This window comes from Alternaria arbusti (genome assembly GCF_024043155.1).
Source record: "Alternaria arbusti strain BMP 1465 chromosome Unknown scaffold_6, whole genome shotgun sequence".
In the NCBI taxonomy this organism is placed as follows: domain Eukaryota; kingdom Fungi; phylum Ascomycota; class Dothideomycetes; order Pleosporales; family Pleosporaceae; genus Alternaria; species Alternaria arbusti.
The window spans coordinates 945,246-960,188 of NW_026249946.1; the positions used below are offsets into that span (position 1 = coordinate 945,246).

A 14,943-nucleotide genomic window follows, 5' to 3' on the forward strand; every position below is an offset into this window, starting at 1 on the left:
GAAGGAGAAGTTCTGACCACGGGATCCGGCACCACGGGTATCGATGATTTCCTGCGATCGATCACTAGCGGGCTCCAGCCCACCGCCGGTAGCAAAAACCCCACGGCCGGTGGTAGTGGAGGTAGTGGTGGCAGCAGCAGTAATCCAATCAGTACCACTGCTATTGCTCTCATAACGGTGGCTGGTATTGCTTTACTTGTCATCGCTCTGCTAATTGGATATTTCTGCTGGTACCGGCCGCGCCACCAGAGAAACGTCGACGTTGTTCAACATAACCAGCCCTCTCAGTTACCATACGAGCCGACTGTTACTCAAGGACCCCGTACCGAAATTATACCATCATATGGCGGATCTCGGGATGAGATCATGGCTAAATGGAGCGGCCTGACGCCTCCCGGAGCACATCCGAATGTGCCGCCATCTGAGGCTCCTAGTGATAGTGACTACTCTGGGCCCACTGCGAGTGAGATGCCACGGCCGATGTCGACAGTGCACGAATCGGGCAGCACCTTTGGCAACAGATTTTATGACCATTAGCTTGTAGTGGCTACACGAATACTCTATTGGCGACTTCGATGCTCCTCAGACTGAGCATGAAGGACGTAGTTAGCGAGATATCATCAATGGACTTGTCGCGAGTTGCTTTGTATATTAACCTAGTATCTAAATTCTATCTTGAGAAAACTGTCAACTAGTTCCAACGAACACAAGCAGCAAGCGACATCTGCCCTCATCTCACATCGAAGCTTCCCATGCCTTCCTGGTCGCATCTAGTTTCCGCACTTTATCGCTCTTGAACACTAACTTCCACTTGCTATCGTCAAACAACTGCAGAAGATCACATTCATCACCACCATTTCCGCCGCGCGATAGCCCGACCTCATTCACGAAGTTCCATTCGCGGCCACACCTAGCATCACACTTGCATGGCACCCACTTCGAGAACCGTTTCAGCATCTCGCGTCGATTAGGGTCTATGTTTGTCATCTTGGTGAGATCAAGACTAGATTCGACGTGGAGCATGTACAAAATCGCCATCACGAACGGCTTCCGATGTATACTGTTGCGCACGTCGCGCTTGTCTCGGAGAAGGCGCGCCCAGGTTTCGAAGACGTGGTTAGATGATGGCTTTGCATCGGGGCCGAACTGCTCAAAGAAAGCGCTGACTGGAAGGCTGTTAGTGTTTCTAAGGGCTTGACTTTGGACTTGTGATACGTACAAGTGACTTTTCTGTCTTGAGGGTTGCATCTGTCGTATATCGTTTCGTACACGTAGTATGAGTCCAGCGTTAGATGTTGCCAGTATGATGGCGCATACTCTTTGATGTACTTGGGTCCTTTGTGCAGTGAATAGAACAGTTTCGTCACAGCGGGCTTGATGTGATTTGCAGATGGAGTCGGTGAGATAATTGGTTCTATTGCAGGGTAGTAGTTAGCAATGATCTACATACTGCGAGAAATGACCAACATGACCAACATGAGAGACCATCTAAGTAAAGTCCATTTCTTCAGCACTAGCGAGAGTCAACGCACTTTTCTCGGTTCCTGCCACGTTCACCCAGCGCTCCACCATCTCCAAAGTCTGCGCGTCGTTGCCGTACGTATCAGTCCGCGATGCGATAATGCCCTTTTTACTCGCTTCGTCGATCGCCACTTCAGAGAGGTCGGGAGGATTGAATCGGAAGTATCCGCCCCTGCTTGCCAGTTTCTTATGCGTGAGATGGAATTTGTTCGCTGTGTTCTGAGTCTCTGTTGCGATCGAAGCAATGCTCTTCGCAACCTCGGTGACTTTCTCGCCGAATCCGTGTAATGCTGGTTTGCCGGTACCAATCGATACTAGCACTCGGATCTGCTTGTCAAACTCTTCTTCGGATTTGTCGAATAGCGACATTGCTTCGAGATATAGTTCGTCGATGGGATTGTTGGAGCCGATACCTGCGTCAAGGAATCGTCTAGGTTCACCGGAATGGGTTATCTCCATTGGCGCAAAGAATGATGTTGCAGCGGAAGTAGCACGAGCTACCTCCCAGATTTTGACTTCGTTGTAGAAGTTGGAATGCTCGCCTGCTTTCTCATAATCGGTGAAGCGTATCGGGACACGGCTTTCTTCTGTCATTGCAATTACAACACTTGCTAAGTCAGCGTATGGTCCCGAGACGAAGAACTTTGGGACGTTACGTTTTACAAGCTGAGGTTTTCGACCCTCTGAACCTATCATCCGATGTCCACCCAGCGTTGGACATCACCTGCTTGATCGCTTTCTCCATGTACTTCGTTTTGTACCGAGGCTGAACTTTACCATTTCGAATTTTGAAAGGCAGTTTTCTGTCTTTCGGATCGAAGACGACGTCCATCAGTCCAGTGTACGCCTCAATGCACTGATCGACAGACATCTCCAGTCGGCCGAGCATGATAGCAATCAAACCTCCTGTGCTTGTTCCGCAGATCATGTCAAAATAGACACATGGTTTTGGGCTGCCAACCAAGGATAGTATCTTCCTTAGCATATACAATGAGGCCAGACCACGTACGCCTCCTCCATCGAGACTGAGAAGTCGGAGATCTCCAGACATTGTCGCTATGTAGCTCGATAATATTCGTAAATCCTATATGCAAAGCGCATAGATCTGAAGGAAGGAAGATACACGTGGAAAGACGAATGCAGAGCTCAACAGCCAGCGCGTAAAGACCTCAGACGCACGTGACGTATCGCGGAACTCAGCTTTCGTCCCGAAATGGCTTTTCTGGGTGTGAGTCAATTCGCGGCTAGATCCGCAAAGCCGCTGTTCAGCTCGAGGCCGGTCATTGAACACTGCGTTGGGCCTGTACCCCCACGATGCGACGGCTTGCAATGTTAGGCTACGATTCGTTCGTACAATCTTACATCTTCGCGCATATGAACAACTCTGAATGGCTAGCCATGCTGTCGGGCTACACAAGGCTAAGCGGATGATGCAGAAGACCAAATGCGAGGGGCAATACTGTGGCTTTTCTTGGCAGCTGAACAATTAGAAATCGAATGACCTGAACACAACAGTCTTAAGGCGCATTTCTTGGGGCATTGATTGCGAGTGGTTGAAAGCGCAAAAGGAAAACGAGGCAATGTCACACGGCGTTCTCTGGAAGCGCAGTGGTTGACTCCTCAGGAAGCTTGGCCGACAGTCTTATCCGTACCTTGTGACCCAACTCTTCAACCGATTCCACCAAATCAATGTTGTACTTCTCACATACCAACTGTACGTTGCCTCTTTTCCAGAAACCCTCTGGACAGCAAACAATCGCCTTGCCTGTTCCGGCATACAGTCCTAGTTCCAGCAGCGTGATGGGCTGTAATGCCTTAGCCTCGCCTGCGAAATAGAAGACGATAACATCGGCTTTGCGCGCGTAGTCCATTTCCCATTCAACCTGCTCTTTGAAAGGCGAGAAAGATATGTCTTCGATCCAGCTGCTGTCCCAGTCATCTCGGCGCGGGTTCAGGATAGCGATGGGCAGGTCGGAGAGCAAGGCTGTGAGGTGAGCCTGCCAGTCCTTGTTGGGATCGGACTGAATAGCTCCATAGAGAATCACAGATGGCCTATCGACAAATGTTCGAATTGGAGGTCTGTAGACGATGGCTTTGGTTGTGGAAGAAGACATGTCTGATAGAAATTGTGATGGTGCGGAGGCAGGCGCGTGCTGGCGCTCCACAATAACCGCGACTTGCTATGACATGGTGATTACGTAATCTGTTATCCTGAAAATCAAGCGACCCTGCAACTCCTCGTTGGTACCAGCCCTGCATCCGACATCCATCGTAAACCCAGCCATTGATTAAATACCTTGGATATCCACAAAAGCGTCGCAATGTCGTAAGCAAGCAATCATATCGAGAAATGCACTTCCAGCATCAAGCGTGGAGCGAAGTTTACAGGGCACTGGGTGCCAGATGCCCGTCTGGCCAGACCTGACGTGAGTACGGATTCGCAGGGTCGCCTCCGTTACCCCCTTCATACGTGACCTGGACGGTCCGCTCGTACAGGATAGCTTCCTCGCTATCGTTGTCCCCCTTGTAGGAGACGTTCCCGGTCGGCACCTTGGCCTCTCGTCCACCCGAGGCTTTAGGTGCCACGCTAGCAAGAGGAATCTCATCGTCGCCGTCTCCTTGCGCGCCGTCTACAGTGCGCATCAACGTATCATACTTGCGCTTGCTGTTTCCATCACTCCCCCAGGTGCGCAACCCGCGATTGCGACCTGAGGAATCTTTGTTCTCAGATCCGCGACTCTCGCCGACTAATCGCGGGGCCGCGTGTTTTAGGAAACGTCGCAGGGTCGGCAAGCAGCAGCATATGACGAACAAATTCGATTCGACGACGCTGTATTGTGGTTAGTTTCCTGAAACCATATCAGATTAACGGAGACCTTACATCCACAAGCACCCCACGGCTATGATCCAGGTTTGGTCCATGTCTGTCAAAGCTGGGATCAAGACAATAAGGCGAATGATTGAAGTGACCATTGTGCTATATGGAGTCAGCATTGGTTCGTAGCGCGACTTTCCTTCCCGGTGGACACTTACATTGATCCAACACAAAACATGATTGTCAGTCCAATCTTCTGTTTCATCGCCATTTGCAATCCCCAGACGGTCGGAATGGGGATGGCCATCAGCATCACATCCGTCACGATGCCGATCACAGCCGTGGCAATATAGATTGCCCCTCTGTTGACGCATGTTGCCGTAGCGAGCAGTAGAGGATCCCAGCTAGCTGCAATTGGCTTGCAAGCGAATATCAAACTGAAGAAGATCGCTGTATACGAACCAGCGCAGACGAAAAGGGTGATCCAAACAGCCCATTGGAAGGCGACGGATGGGGAGAGACGACTGTAGAAGATGCAGAGTGCGACCTTCGTCAGGGCTGTGCAAGGAGCATACACCACTGGTGCTGCTAGAATGAGCTGTCAAGTCGTCGAATCAGCACATACGCAACAAAGGTAGGTGAGGCAAAGAATGATCAGCTTACTCGCGAATAAAAGCCGTATTTCTCAATCGAGATTTCCCAGGCGTGTACGCCGATACTACCGGTCGAAAATCCAGTTATCAAGAGACCTTGAGTACCCACTGAACAAGCCCAACCAAGGAGGAGCAACGCTAACCTCTGTCAGAAGATATTCTCTGCCACTGTCATCGGATACCATACCATCGTCAATTTGGAACTGCTTCATAAGCCGAATCTTGGTGTAGAGTCGCTGTCCAAGAAACGCGAGTGCCAGGATGTTCTCGACGATGAAAACCACGTACGTCTCCGTCACCAGCCTCCGCTGTGGGTTCGCGAAGTCGACCTCGTAGCCATCCGGTGGAGGGATGATGGTTGTGACGCCGTTAACTGTCGCCATGACGTAGCAACCGTTGGACAAAGAACGGGTAGTTGATTAATGAACAACGGTCTCGGGAGCGGCAGCTAAAGAATACTCCAACGAGGGAGAGCATGCACACCTAGGACTCTGGAAACCTTATTCTCCTACTAGCAGGCGGAGGTGCTTTACACATAAGGTTGTGGAGGCTCGACAGCCAAGTTTGCGCTAAATTCCCAGTCCAGGGGCGGAATAGATGGGGAGTGGATATGAACGACATTGATGTCGATCGCATCGAAGTACTCGCCTGGACGTGAAGGCCCGTCTCGGAAAACTTGACTCCTCCGCCAGACCGTTGACCTCGACACGGACATGGAGGCACAATAACTACCGAGAAGGGGTCCGGGGTCTTGCTCAGATAGATATGACACCTTCATGTGATCGGGAAGACCATGGCCAATGTATATTTGGCTGCTGGTTTACTGACTTCAGACCACTTCAAACTATATATCAGGCCTCCATACTCCAGTCCACAAGACGATTCAGTGCTCATCTGGTTCATCCCCCAGTCTCCACTGAATCCACTGAACAGATCGGAAGATGCGATAACCGATATGCTATGAGAGTCATGGTGAACACCTCTCAGATCCGCATTTCTGAAGCATAATAATTGGCCGCAATGCGAGCGAAGAGTCGATGCTGACGCGTGCGATGAGGGTAGGATCTGATCCTACAGATCGAAAACGTCGAAGCCCCGACGGATAAGGCCGATACTAGCTATTCCCGTAGCTTGTGGGTCTTGCGTTCGGACCGCCCGCGGCATTGGTGCAGAGTGTGATAGGTTCCATTTTACCGTCCCGTGTCCAAGGACAATATTTGCCTATCATATCGATGAAAATATCTGGAGCCCTCGCCTCTTTTCTCAGGGACCAGAGGAGCACACCCCTCCCTAAGGCTAATGCGCACACCACGTGTTAGAACGGCAGCTGGATATGTACCCTTCTGCTATACATGTTAAGATCCGCATAAGAGCCGCCTACCTAGGCAGGAGGAGGACTTTTCAGGTTTAAATGCCAAGTTGGAGCGATATCTCCTTCGGGTGCTGTTAGCCGCTGCTGGCATGGTAGATCTGCCTGCAGCAATGGCGGCAATAAAACCCCAGCCGACCCGGCATATCGGTCCAACAACATCTTTTTCGAGTGTGCTAAGTTTTAAAGTTGAGACAGCATGAAGCTCCTTGCACCGGCTATTGTTGCATCTCTGGGATTGCACGCCGAAGCTGCCCAGTCCGGTGCCCGCAAGAACGCGGTTCTTGGCAGTAAGAATGACAGTTGCGTGCGTGACGGGTACTCCCTAGTCAAACTTTGACCATTGCTGACCGGATGTAGTGTTCATCGCTGGAGGTTGCCGGACTCGAAAAGATCTTTTACGAGAATGATGAACAGTACAAGAACCGAACAGCATCTTACTGGTCGGTGAGTGCTCAGTTGCAGCCTAAATGCATTGTCCAACCAGTATCTACCGAAGAGGTTTCGACTGCTGTCAAGACCCTGGGTGCGCAAAGCAACTGCAAGTTTGCGGTGCGGAGTGGTGGTCATTCGACCTGGGCCGGGTCCAACAACATTAATGATGGCGTGACACTCGACCTCGGTCTTATGAACACAACTATCTATGATGAGGCAGCAAACCTCGCACGATTCCAGCCTGGCACCCGATGGGGTGGTGTTTACGGAGCACTTGAACCTTATGGGGTGACTGTTGCGGGTGGACGAGCAAGCAGTGTCGGTGTTGCTGGTTTCTTGACTGGAGGCGGAAACTCTTTCTACACTGCGCGAAGGGGCTTTGCTTGTGATCAGGTACAGAACTTCGAGGTTGTCCTTGCGGATGGGTTAGTACTCCGTCGCATCATCACACAATACATGACTTGTCGCTAACACCAAGCAGCGAGGTCGTCAACGCAAACGCCACGTCAAACAGCGACCTCTTCACAGCCCTCAAGGGCGGATCTTTCAACTTCGGTATCGTCACCCGCTACGACGTGCAAACATTCGCTGCCGGGGACCTTTGGGGTGGTGTCAGGGTTCACGACAAGAACCACACACAACAACACGTCGAAGCTTACACAGCATGGGTCGACAATGTCGAGAACTACCCCGACGGCTCCAGCATCGTCTTCTGGAGCTACCTACCGGCCATGAAGGATATCGTCATCATTGCCGCATACGAGGATGTTGCCGGAAACGTAGCTCCCGCAGGCTTCGACAAGTTCATGGCTATCCCTGCTCTATCCGACACTACAAGGAAGGCAAGCCACAAGAACCTTACTGACGAGCTTGAGCAACCTACGGGATACCGGTATGTCATCCTGAACGCTACAAAATGATCAAACTGACCGGTCCAGTGATATCTGGTTCACCATGACCTTCAAGAACGATGCCACCGTATTCAAGTACATTGTCGACGCCCACACCAAGTTTGTCGAAGCATGGAAGGCCATCAGTACCGACGGCGATTTCATCACCCAGTGCATGTTTCAAGCTATCCCGACCACCTTTGCCGAGCACAGCAAGGAACGCGGTGGTAACGTCATGGGTCTTGATCTCGTAAAGGACAACGCAGTCATGCTTCTTTTCGACATTGCTGTCAAAGGAGAAGAGACCGAAGCCATCGCGAGAGAGGCGCTCAGGGCCGTCACCGAAGAGATGCAAAGATTCGCTGCCAGCAAAGACGCTCTGGTAGACTGGCAGTACCTCAACTACGCCGACGCGTACCAGGACCCACTTGGTAGCTACGGCTCCGCAAACGTCGCTAAGATCCGCGCTGCAGCTAAGAAGTACGACCCTAGGGGTATGTTCCAGACTCAGGCGCCTGGTGGATTCAAGATTTCAAAGGTCAAGAACTCGACTTTTACCAAGCAAGAGTTGTAAGTCTTGATTGCGCGTCCGCTGATAACAGCGAGCAATGGGAGGACACGGAGGAAGTTTTAACATACACTCATAGCACACCGGAGCTTAGGGTGCGTTCAGCTTAAAGAATCTTTAGTTTTATCTATTCTGCCTCAAAGATCACCATACCCATTACCTTCATAGCTAGGCGCATCCAAAAGCTCAATAGCCCTGACTCTCAGCTCTCTATTCTGCTGTTTCCCCTCGACCTCGTCCCTCAACTTCGCCGCCTTCTCAAAGCACTCTTCCGCCTTTTCCGTATGCCGCGCAATGCGAATATACCTCGCAATCAACGGAACGCACCACTCGACAAGCTGCTTTGCCGTAGTTCTTTTCTCCACGTCCCGTTCCCACATGCTTTTATACCAGGTGTTGAGTGTTCTAGTATACGGCCAATGCTTCCAAGCCCTGTACGCGTCCGCACCGTTGGCGCAGATGGACATGCGGACGTCGTGGTGATTCATTAGTTCCTCCTGTGTAGCGTCGAGGGGGCGGTAAACGGTGGGTATGAGAATACGCCATTTTAGTTGTTTCCAAGCGCCGTCGTCAATCAGGATAGGCGCGGGTTTGTTTGCCTTTATCTGACTTTCGACGAAAGCCTCCCGCGATTGGACGGGATATATTCTCAAAGCGAGCGTTTGTAAGGTCGCACCCAGAGCCCAGATATCAACGGACGGCCGTTGCTTCTCTTGTTCGGCTAATGGCGGTGCGTATTCCGGTGTGCCAAGGAAATCTCTTTTGGGCTTCTCTCCTTCGGGTAGAGGGTATCGTGTCATGCGAGCGAAGTCGGCTAATCTGAAGACCGGCTCATCAGGGATCCCATCTTTTGGATTCCAGCCTTTGGGAAATTCGATCAGGATGTTGTCTGGTTTGACGTCGTTGTGTATGTAGCCAAACTCGGCGTTCATGTTGTGCAAGTAATCTAGAGCAAGGGCCATGTCGCGAAGACACTTCCAGATTGTGACCTCGGGTGTTCGTATAATAAGTTTTGAATGCCGGAGTTGCTGCTCTTTATAGTCGACCATGTATGCAAGAAGATCTCCTAGCTCGCAGAATGGAAGGAAGATTGCTGGGGCCGCGGGATGATGGTTATGCGACCATGCTAACATTCCGGCGATGTGCTCATGCCGACCGAGGATGGTAAGATTTGCGATTTCGTCTTTGATGCGTTTAGCTGCTTGAGACGCATGGTAAGGGGTGTTGTACGCAATAGGAGTTTTTACTGCAATGAGCGCTTTCGAGTATTTTTGTTGGTATGCATAGACTGTGCCATCACCCCCCTCCCCTAACCAGCGTGTTTGGTTGAATAGCCTTCTGAACTTTGCGTAGTCTTCTAAATCACCCGTATTGAAGGATGAATTCATGCTCGCCTTTCTTCGCTCCCCGCTAAGATCCAGGAAGATTCGGCTGATGTGCTTAAGTGAATCCATTTTACGAGGGTGGGGTATATGAGATTAGACTGACAGCACTGTGTAAAGTTACGGCTTGGAAACACAGACGTCGCTGTTATATACTCACAAGGTGCCCCGTAGGAAGGTACCCTAGCATCCTCAACTTTGGTTGGCGTTGACTGGTAGTGCGAGGACACAGAACGAAACAAGCCACTCACAGCTTGCGCAATACAAAATGCATCATGAAAAGGGATCGCGTCAAGTACCGCGTATTGCAGGTATGTTATAAGTAGATTCGACAGGTATTGTAACGACAGTGGTGACAACAGTAGAATCGTCATGCTCCTCACATTCCTCCACCAATCCTGACAGCGATCTTGCCCACAGCACTCTGCTTCGCCATCATCTCAAATGCCTCAACAGTCTGGTCGAGAGCATATTCGTGCGCCACCACTGGCTTGATGCCGTACGCTTCAACGAACTGCGCTAGTTCGACAACTGCGTTACGTGGGAAGGCGCAACATCCTTTCACTGTGTTTTCGTTGTCAGCATACTTGGCATTTGATCGATGAGAGATGGTCAAAGGCTTACCAGTCTTTGCAGTAAACAAGATACTTGGGACAAAAGCCGCGTCGATAGGCGCATTCGGTGTCAAAACACCTGGCATGCTGATCAAACCGCCAACGCGGGTGCTGTTGATAGATTTCATCAACGTGCCTGCACCACCTGTCTCAATGACATGATCGACGCCCTTGCCGCCGGTGATTCGAGAGACTTCTTCGTCCCAGTTCGACGTGGTGACATAGTTGATGAGGTGCGTCGCGCCGAGACTTTTCGCAATCTCGAGCTTGCTGTCTGAAGAGGAAGTAGCGATGACGGTTGCACCAAGAGCCGAAGCAATCTACGTCCTGTCAGTATACATCCACTTGCAACACACATGACGACTTACCTGAATCGCAAAACAGCTGACGCCACCCGTACCCAAGGTAAGCACCCACTTCCCTTCCAGTCTCCTATCGGTCCAGCCCCCGATCCAATCTCCAACACTCCCATCCAGCCTTCCATCAAGCTGCCCACGAATCGCAGACCAAGCCGTCGCCCCCGCCGTCGTCAGAGAGGCCGCCTCAACTGCCGTCAAGTTCTTTGGCTGCTCCACAATCCACTCATCAGGCAGCACAAGATACTCCTGCAACGTGCCATCTTGACTCGTGCCGCCTAGGATTGTGGCAAAGTCTAGGTTGCGGAAGTCTCCCGAAAGCCACCCATTTTGGTTGAATATGACTGCTAGTCCTTTCTTGCCGGCCCAGGCAGAGTCTGCGCCGGTCGAGTGGATGATGCCGGCTCCGTCGGAGCCGGGCACGAGATCGGGTTTGTGGTCTCCTGGGTATTGGGGGGAGCGGGTGGAGATGAGGACGTCGCGGTAGTTGAGGGAGGCTGCTGTCATCTTGAGGAGGACTTGTTTGGGCCCTGGGGTTGGGATGGCCTTTTCCTGTTTCCTCAGGTCGGACAGCTTAGTGGCTGTTGCCGGAATGGTCCATGCTGCGTAGGTGGTTGGGGTAGACATTGTAGAAGCGCTTTTCTTCCAGTAGGAACTTGGTGAAAATGATGAGGTTCTGGTGTTTATCGTGAGCTGTAGCGGCATACTTATACCATATTTTGATACTTCCACCAATACCGAGATGCAGTCAGCATGCAGCGACACCGATGATGCTTAGCGAGCATTCACCTAAGGCGTCCATTTCTGGCCTATTCTGCGACAACTTCCAACTCGGTGTTTTACAAATGCGTCTCGAGAACTTGAGGCTCATGGCTGATACGTTGCGACATGAACTTCGTGATTGGACGCAATACGCCGACGTTGGTAAGCAAGGCGAGCAGCGCGATTTCGCAATACATACCACCGGCTATACAAGGATACTCTCGAACTTGAAGAAACTGCGATCATCAAAAACTTGGTAAGCAAGGCAAACGACTGCATTAATCAGTGTTCATGACACGCAATTTTCATTCCGAACCCTCTCTTACTCCCATCTCCATCGCTATCCCCCACCCATCTACGCACCATCCTTCTTCCTCTGCCCTACGAAAAACCCCAATCCAAAATCATCCGTCTTGAAAGTAATCTTGCTCCCCTTGGGAAAGAAGAACACGTCCCCCTTCTCAGCCTTCACTTCCTTGCCCGTCTCATCGCTGATGTAGAAGTGGCCGTCCACTATGATCTTGATCTCATCGTACGTATATGTGTACACGAGTGGTGTTCCCTTTTCTAGACGGTAGAAACCGCCACTGATGGGCTTCTCTGGGTCTGTGGACTCGCTGGGAGGGAAGGAGTGTCAGTTCGGGGTAGTGGGTTGATGGGATCCGACAAGAGGAGGCTAGACGTACGATGATACGACGTCACCGAGGTAGGCGTTCTCGTTGGCGATTAGAGGAGGTTTAAAGGCTGTTTGCGCTTTTTCGAAGTATTGCATTGCTGGCATGGTGGCGGTTGGAATGAGGTTGGGTTGTTCAGATTATCTAGGGGTGTTGTAGACGCCGCTGGAAGTGGAAGGCGCAAGAGCACGACCGGCCTTATGTACTACAACCTTATCTACCATCGCCCAATCTTCAGCACTTACGGCATCGGCATCATCAGGTTCTCAAGATACACTGTTGACGGGACTTCCCCTGCTTCCATCATCCAGTCAGCCGCCATATAGGCGTAGAGCAGCGCATGTCTGGGACTTTGATACTGCATATGGCGCTTGGCATGCGTCAAATACATGGCCGATTTGGCGGGAGCTTTGCTAAGCTTTCCGATCTTATCCACTGCCATCTATTAGTGTGCGCTGCAGGTCATGAGCAAGACGACCCCGAAACGCTGAAGGTAGATGCGGATAGTGGGGTGGCATAAGGTGGGGCAACGAGGTGTAATCTGCGATTGGCTATGAGCTTATCGTCAGGAAAGGATTACTCGATCTGGATGTCGTGCATATGTGGGTTAGTGTAGTAACGTGGGTTCCGACTATGACTCAAGGAGACTTTCGCAAAGCGGAGATGCTTGTTGCTCGAAAGGGACGATCGCGCTGCGTAGTAATCCTTAGAACTGCGTCTTGAATTCTGATAATACATTCTGGGTATATTCAAATTAATGGATGCGGTAGTGATATCATGCAGGTCGTTCTTCTTCATGGTCTTCATCCTCTTTCCACTTCTTGCGCCACCACTTCATCTTGAACCAGTCGCCCAAGTTATCTTGGCTTTTGCTCCCTTGGCCGTACCCCCAGGTCTGTCGTCTCCGGGATGTTTCGTCCATGTCTGTATCAGAGATATCGCCGTCCTCTGGATCGGGATGATCAAGAAGTGATGTAGAGCTATCCACGGGCTTCTTTCCTTGCGACACGCTCCTGCCTCGGCTACCGAATCCTTCGAACCAGGACCGCCTACGCATCTGATTGAGCCACGCCGACTGCGCAGCATTCCTTCGTGGAGGCAAAGTCCCAGATCTTGGTCGTCGTTCTAAATCCACGGATCGCCGAGCAGGAGAAGGCAGAGTCTCTCGATCGTTGAGCTCATCCCATATCTCATTCGTCTCCTCCGAGATAGTCATCCGCCGTCTCCTCGGTAATCTACGGGATTGTATAGGACTTTTCAAGTCACCGGCGTCTACCGATGCTCGCTTCTTCGGATTGGCGAGTGTCACCGCGGGACCTGTGGGAGCGCGGGCCAGCAGAGGTGTCCTTTCGTCGACCGCTTTCCGTTTGGCTTGCTCGGAGGCATAGCCGTGAACGCCTGGGGCTTCTTCGTCGATGTCGAGAGGTGAGTCGGGTTCGTCGTGGCTATGGCCATGCGCAAGGCCGATACCGGGTTCCAGCACATTGTGAGGCATCGGAACCCTGCCTGTGTGCTTGCTTGCTACCGGTGACATGGGCTCTTCCTCGTTGTCTTCAAGTCGCCAGCTCAAACAGACAACTCCCGCGAGCAGAATAACAGTTCCAAGCGCGATCAACCCAGCGTGTATACTCGACAGGCGATCGTTTTGGTCGAAGTAGATGAGGCCGTCTATAATCGCGATGATGTTGTACACGCAGAAGACCAAGGGATAGAGCACGCTCGTGCTAACCAACTTCAGTCCGCGATGCATGTAGTAGAGTTGGGTCAGGGCGAAGACGACCAGTCCGACTAGGATCATCCACGACTGCCAGCGGTCAAACTGGTTATGGCGGTCGATGAGAGTCCGGACGAGGAGTTCGACGGCGCTCTTTGCGATTAAGAGCGAATGCGCGGAGAGGATGCCACTGACACAACCGAAGAGGATACCGCGTACGAGGCGTTGCCGAGGAGTGGTCCGCGGATGCATGCGGTGCAGTAACCAAGTGGCAATAACCAGCATGACAACCACTATGCCCGTCATGACCATCCATACAATGAAGGTGTTTCGTCCCAGCAGCGCCAGCAGTTGATCCAGGTTATGCGACGGTTCCGCAATGGCACCGAACAAGGCGATGAGCAATGCGCCTATCGCAACGAGCATTGTGCCGACGAAGGAGTATCGCGTAAAGGGTTCGCTGAGGATGATGGAGGCACATATCGAGTTGAAGACGAGGCCGGATGCCTGCAGGGTGGAGAGGACGGGAAGGGGGAGGGTGGTGATTTGGATGGTACTGCCGACGATGTTTGCCACGACGAACATGAGCATGCCCAGCTATATGTATGTTAGTGAATCGTCTCCGAATGCGCGAGGGGTGTTCGTGCCTGCCATCTCCGCCGCTTGTATGGGGGTCGCCTCTGATCGTCGTCGTCCTTCTCTTCCTCTAGGAGATGGGACTTCCGCTGCAGCGTCAGGCCAACGCTCTGTATGCTGGTAGAGGCGAGGCCGACCATTACTCCAAGCTGCGTGTCCGTCCATTAGCGCTCTATTCCCGTGGTGGTATGGCGCCCTGGGTACTCACAGCAACGCTCGCGCCCGGCGAGAGTTCCACCATGGTTCGTGTCGGCTGTCGTCGCTGCACTGCGCGTATCGCTACCTAGTCGTCGGGCGCATGCTGTGCGTATGAGGGGTATGAAGCGGGGATGTGTAGTCTTGATAGTAGACAGCGCAGACGTGGAAGTCGCGAAACGTCACGCTGAGTCGGTGAAGTGCACGAGACGGTTGGGGAAGACTAGCCGACGCCGTGCAGGTTGCAGGGATCAGCCGACTGATGATGTAGTTGGATTCAGGAGGAGAGCCCTGGAGAGCTCGGGAGCAGCAACGAGGCAACGCGACGAGGTTGAACAAGAGATATATCCATTATATCC

At 51.9% G+C, this 14,943-nt stretch overlaps 7 protein-coding genes across 7 annotated transcripts; 1 reads left to right on the plus strand and 6 right to left on the minus strand.

Moving 5' to 3' along the window:
- Positions 1–735: 735 nt before the first annotated feature.
- J4E86_005524 (uncharacterized protein) lies at positions 736–2,449 on the minus strand (the record flags this gene model as incomplete). The annotated part of the gene is made up of 4 exons (XM_051446058.1): positions 736–1,166; positions 1,220–1,414; positions 1,533–2,128; positions 2,178–2,449. 4 exons carry the CDS (start codon positions 2,447–2,449, stop codon positions 736–738), a joined length of 1,494 nt encoding a protein of 497 aa, XP_051302825.1.
- A 1,454-nt stretch (positions 2,450–3,903) lies between these two features.
- J4E86_005525 (uncharacterized protein) lies at positions 3,904–5,372 on the minus strand (the record flags this gene model as incomplete). Its single annotated transcript, XM_051446059.1, has 2 exons — positions 3,904–4,351; positions 5,059–5,372. 2 exons carry the CDS (start codon positions 5,370–5,372, stop codon positions 3,904–3,906), a joined length of 762 nt encoding a protein of 253 aa, XP_051302826.1.
- A 1,185-nt stretch (positions 5,373–6,557) lies between these two features.
- On the plus strand, positions 6,558–8,257 carry J4E86_005526 (uncharacterized protein; the record flags this gene model as incomplete). The annotated part of the gene is made up of 4 exons (XM_051446060.1): positions 6,558–6,665; positions 6,719–7,218; positions 7,275–7,685; positions 7,732–8,257. The coding sequence occupies 4 exons, from the start codon at positions 6,558–6,560 to the stop codon at positions 8,255–8,257; spliced, it is 1,545 nt and encodes a 514-aa protein (XP_051302827.1).
- Positions 8,258–8,388: 131 nt separating this feature from the next.
- On the minus strand, positions 8,389–9,705 carry J4E86_005527 (uncharacterized protein; the record flags this gene model as incomplete). Its single annotated transcript, XM_051446061.1, has 1 exon — positions 8,389–9,705. The coding sequence occupies one exon, from the start codon at positions 9,703–9,705 to the stop codon at positions 8,389–8,391; it is 1,317 nt and encodes a 438-aa protein (XP_051302828.1).
- Positions 9,706–10,012: 307 nt separating this feature from the next.
- On the minus strand, positions 10,013–11,230 carry J4E86_005528 (uncharacterized protein; the record flags this gene model as incomplete). The annotated part of the gene is made up of 2 exons (XM_051446062.1): positions 10,013–10,567; positions 10,616–11,230. The coding sequence occupies 2 exons, from the start codon at positions 11,228–11,230 to the stop codon at positions 10,013–10,015; spliced, it is 1,170 nt and encodes a 389-aa protein (XP_051302829.1).
- A 490-nt stretch (positions 11,231–11,720) lies between these two features.
- Positions 11,721–12,146, minus strand: J4E86_005529 (uncharacterized protein; the record flags this gene model as incomplete). The annotated part of the gene is made up of 2 exons (XM_051446063.1): positions 11,721–11,982; positions 12,052–12,146. 2 exons carry the CDS (start codon positions 12,144–12,146, stop codon positions 11,721–11,723), a joined length of 357 nt encoding a protein of 118 aa, XP_051302830.1.
- Positions 12,147–12,814: 668 nt separating this feature from the next.
- J4E86_005530 (uncharacterized protein) lies at positions 12,815–14,630 on the minus strand (the record flags this gene model as incomplete). Its single annotated transcript, XM_051446064.1, has 3 exons — positions 12,815–14,350; positions 14,401–14,538; positions 14,598–14,630. 3 exons carry the CDS (start codon positions 14,628–14,630, stop codon positions 12,815–12,817), a joined length of 1,707 nt encoding a protein of 568 aa, XP_051302831.1.
- Positions 14,631–14,943: the final 313 nt, after the last annotated feature.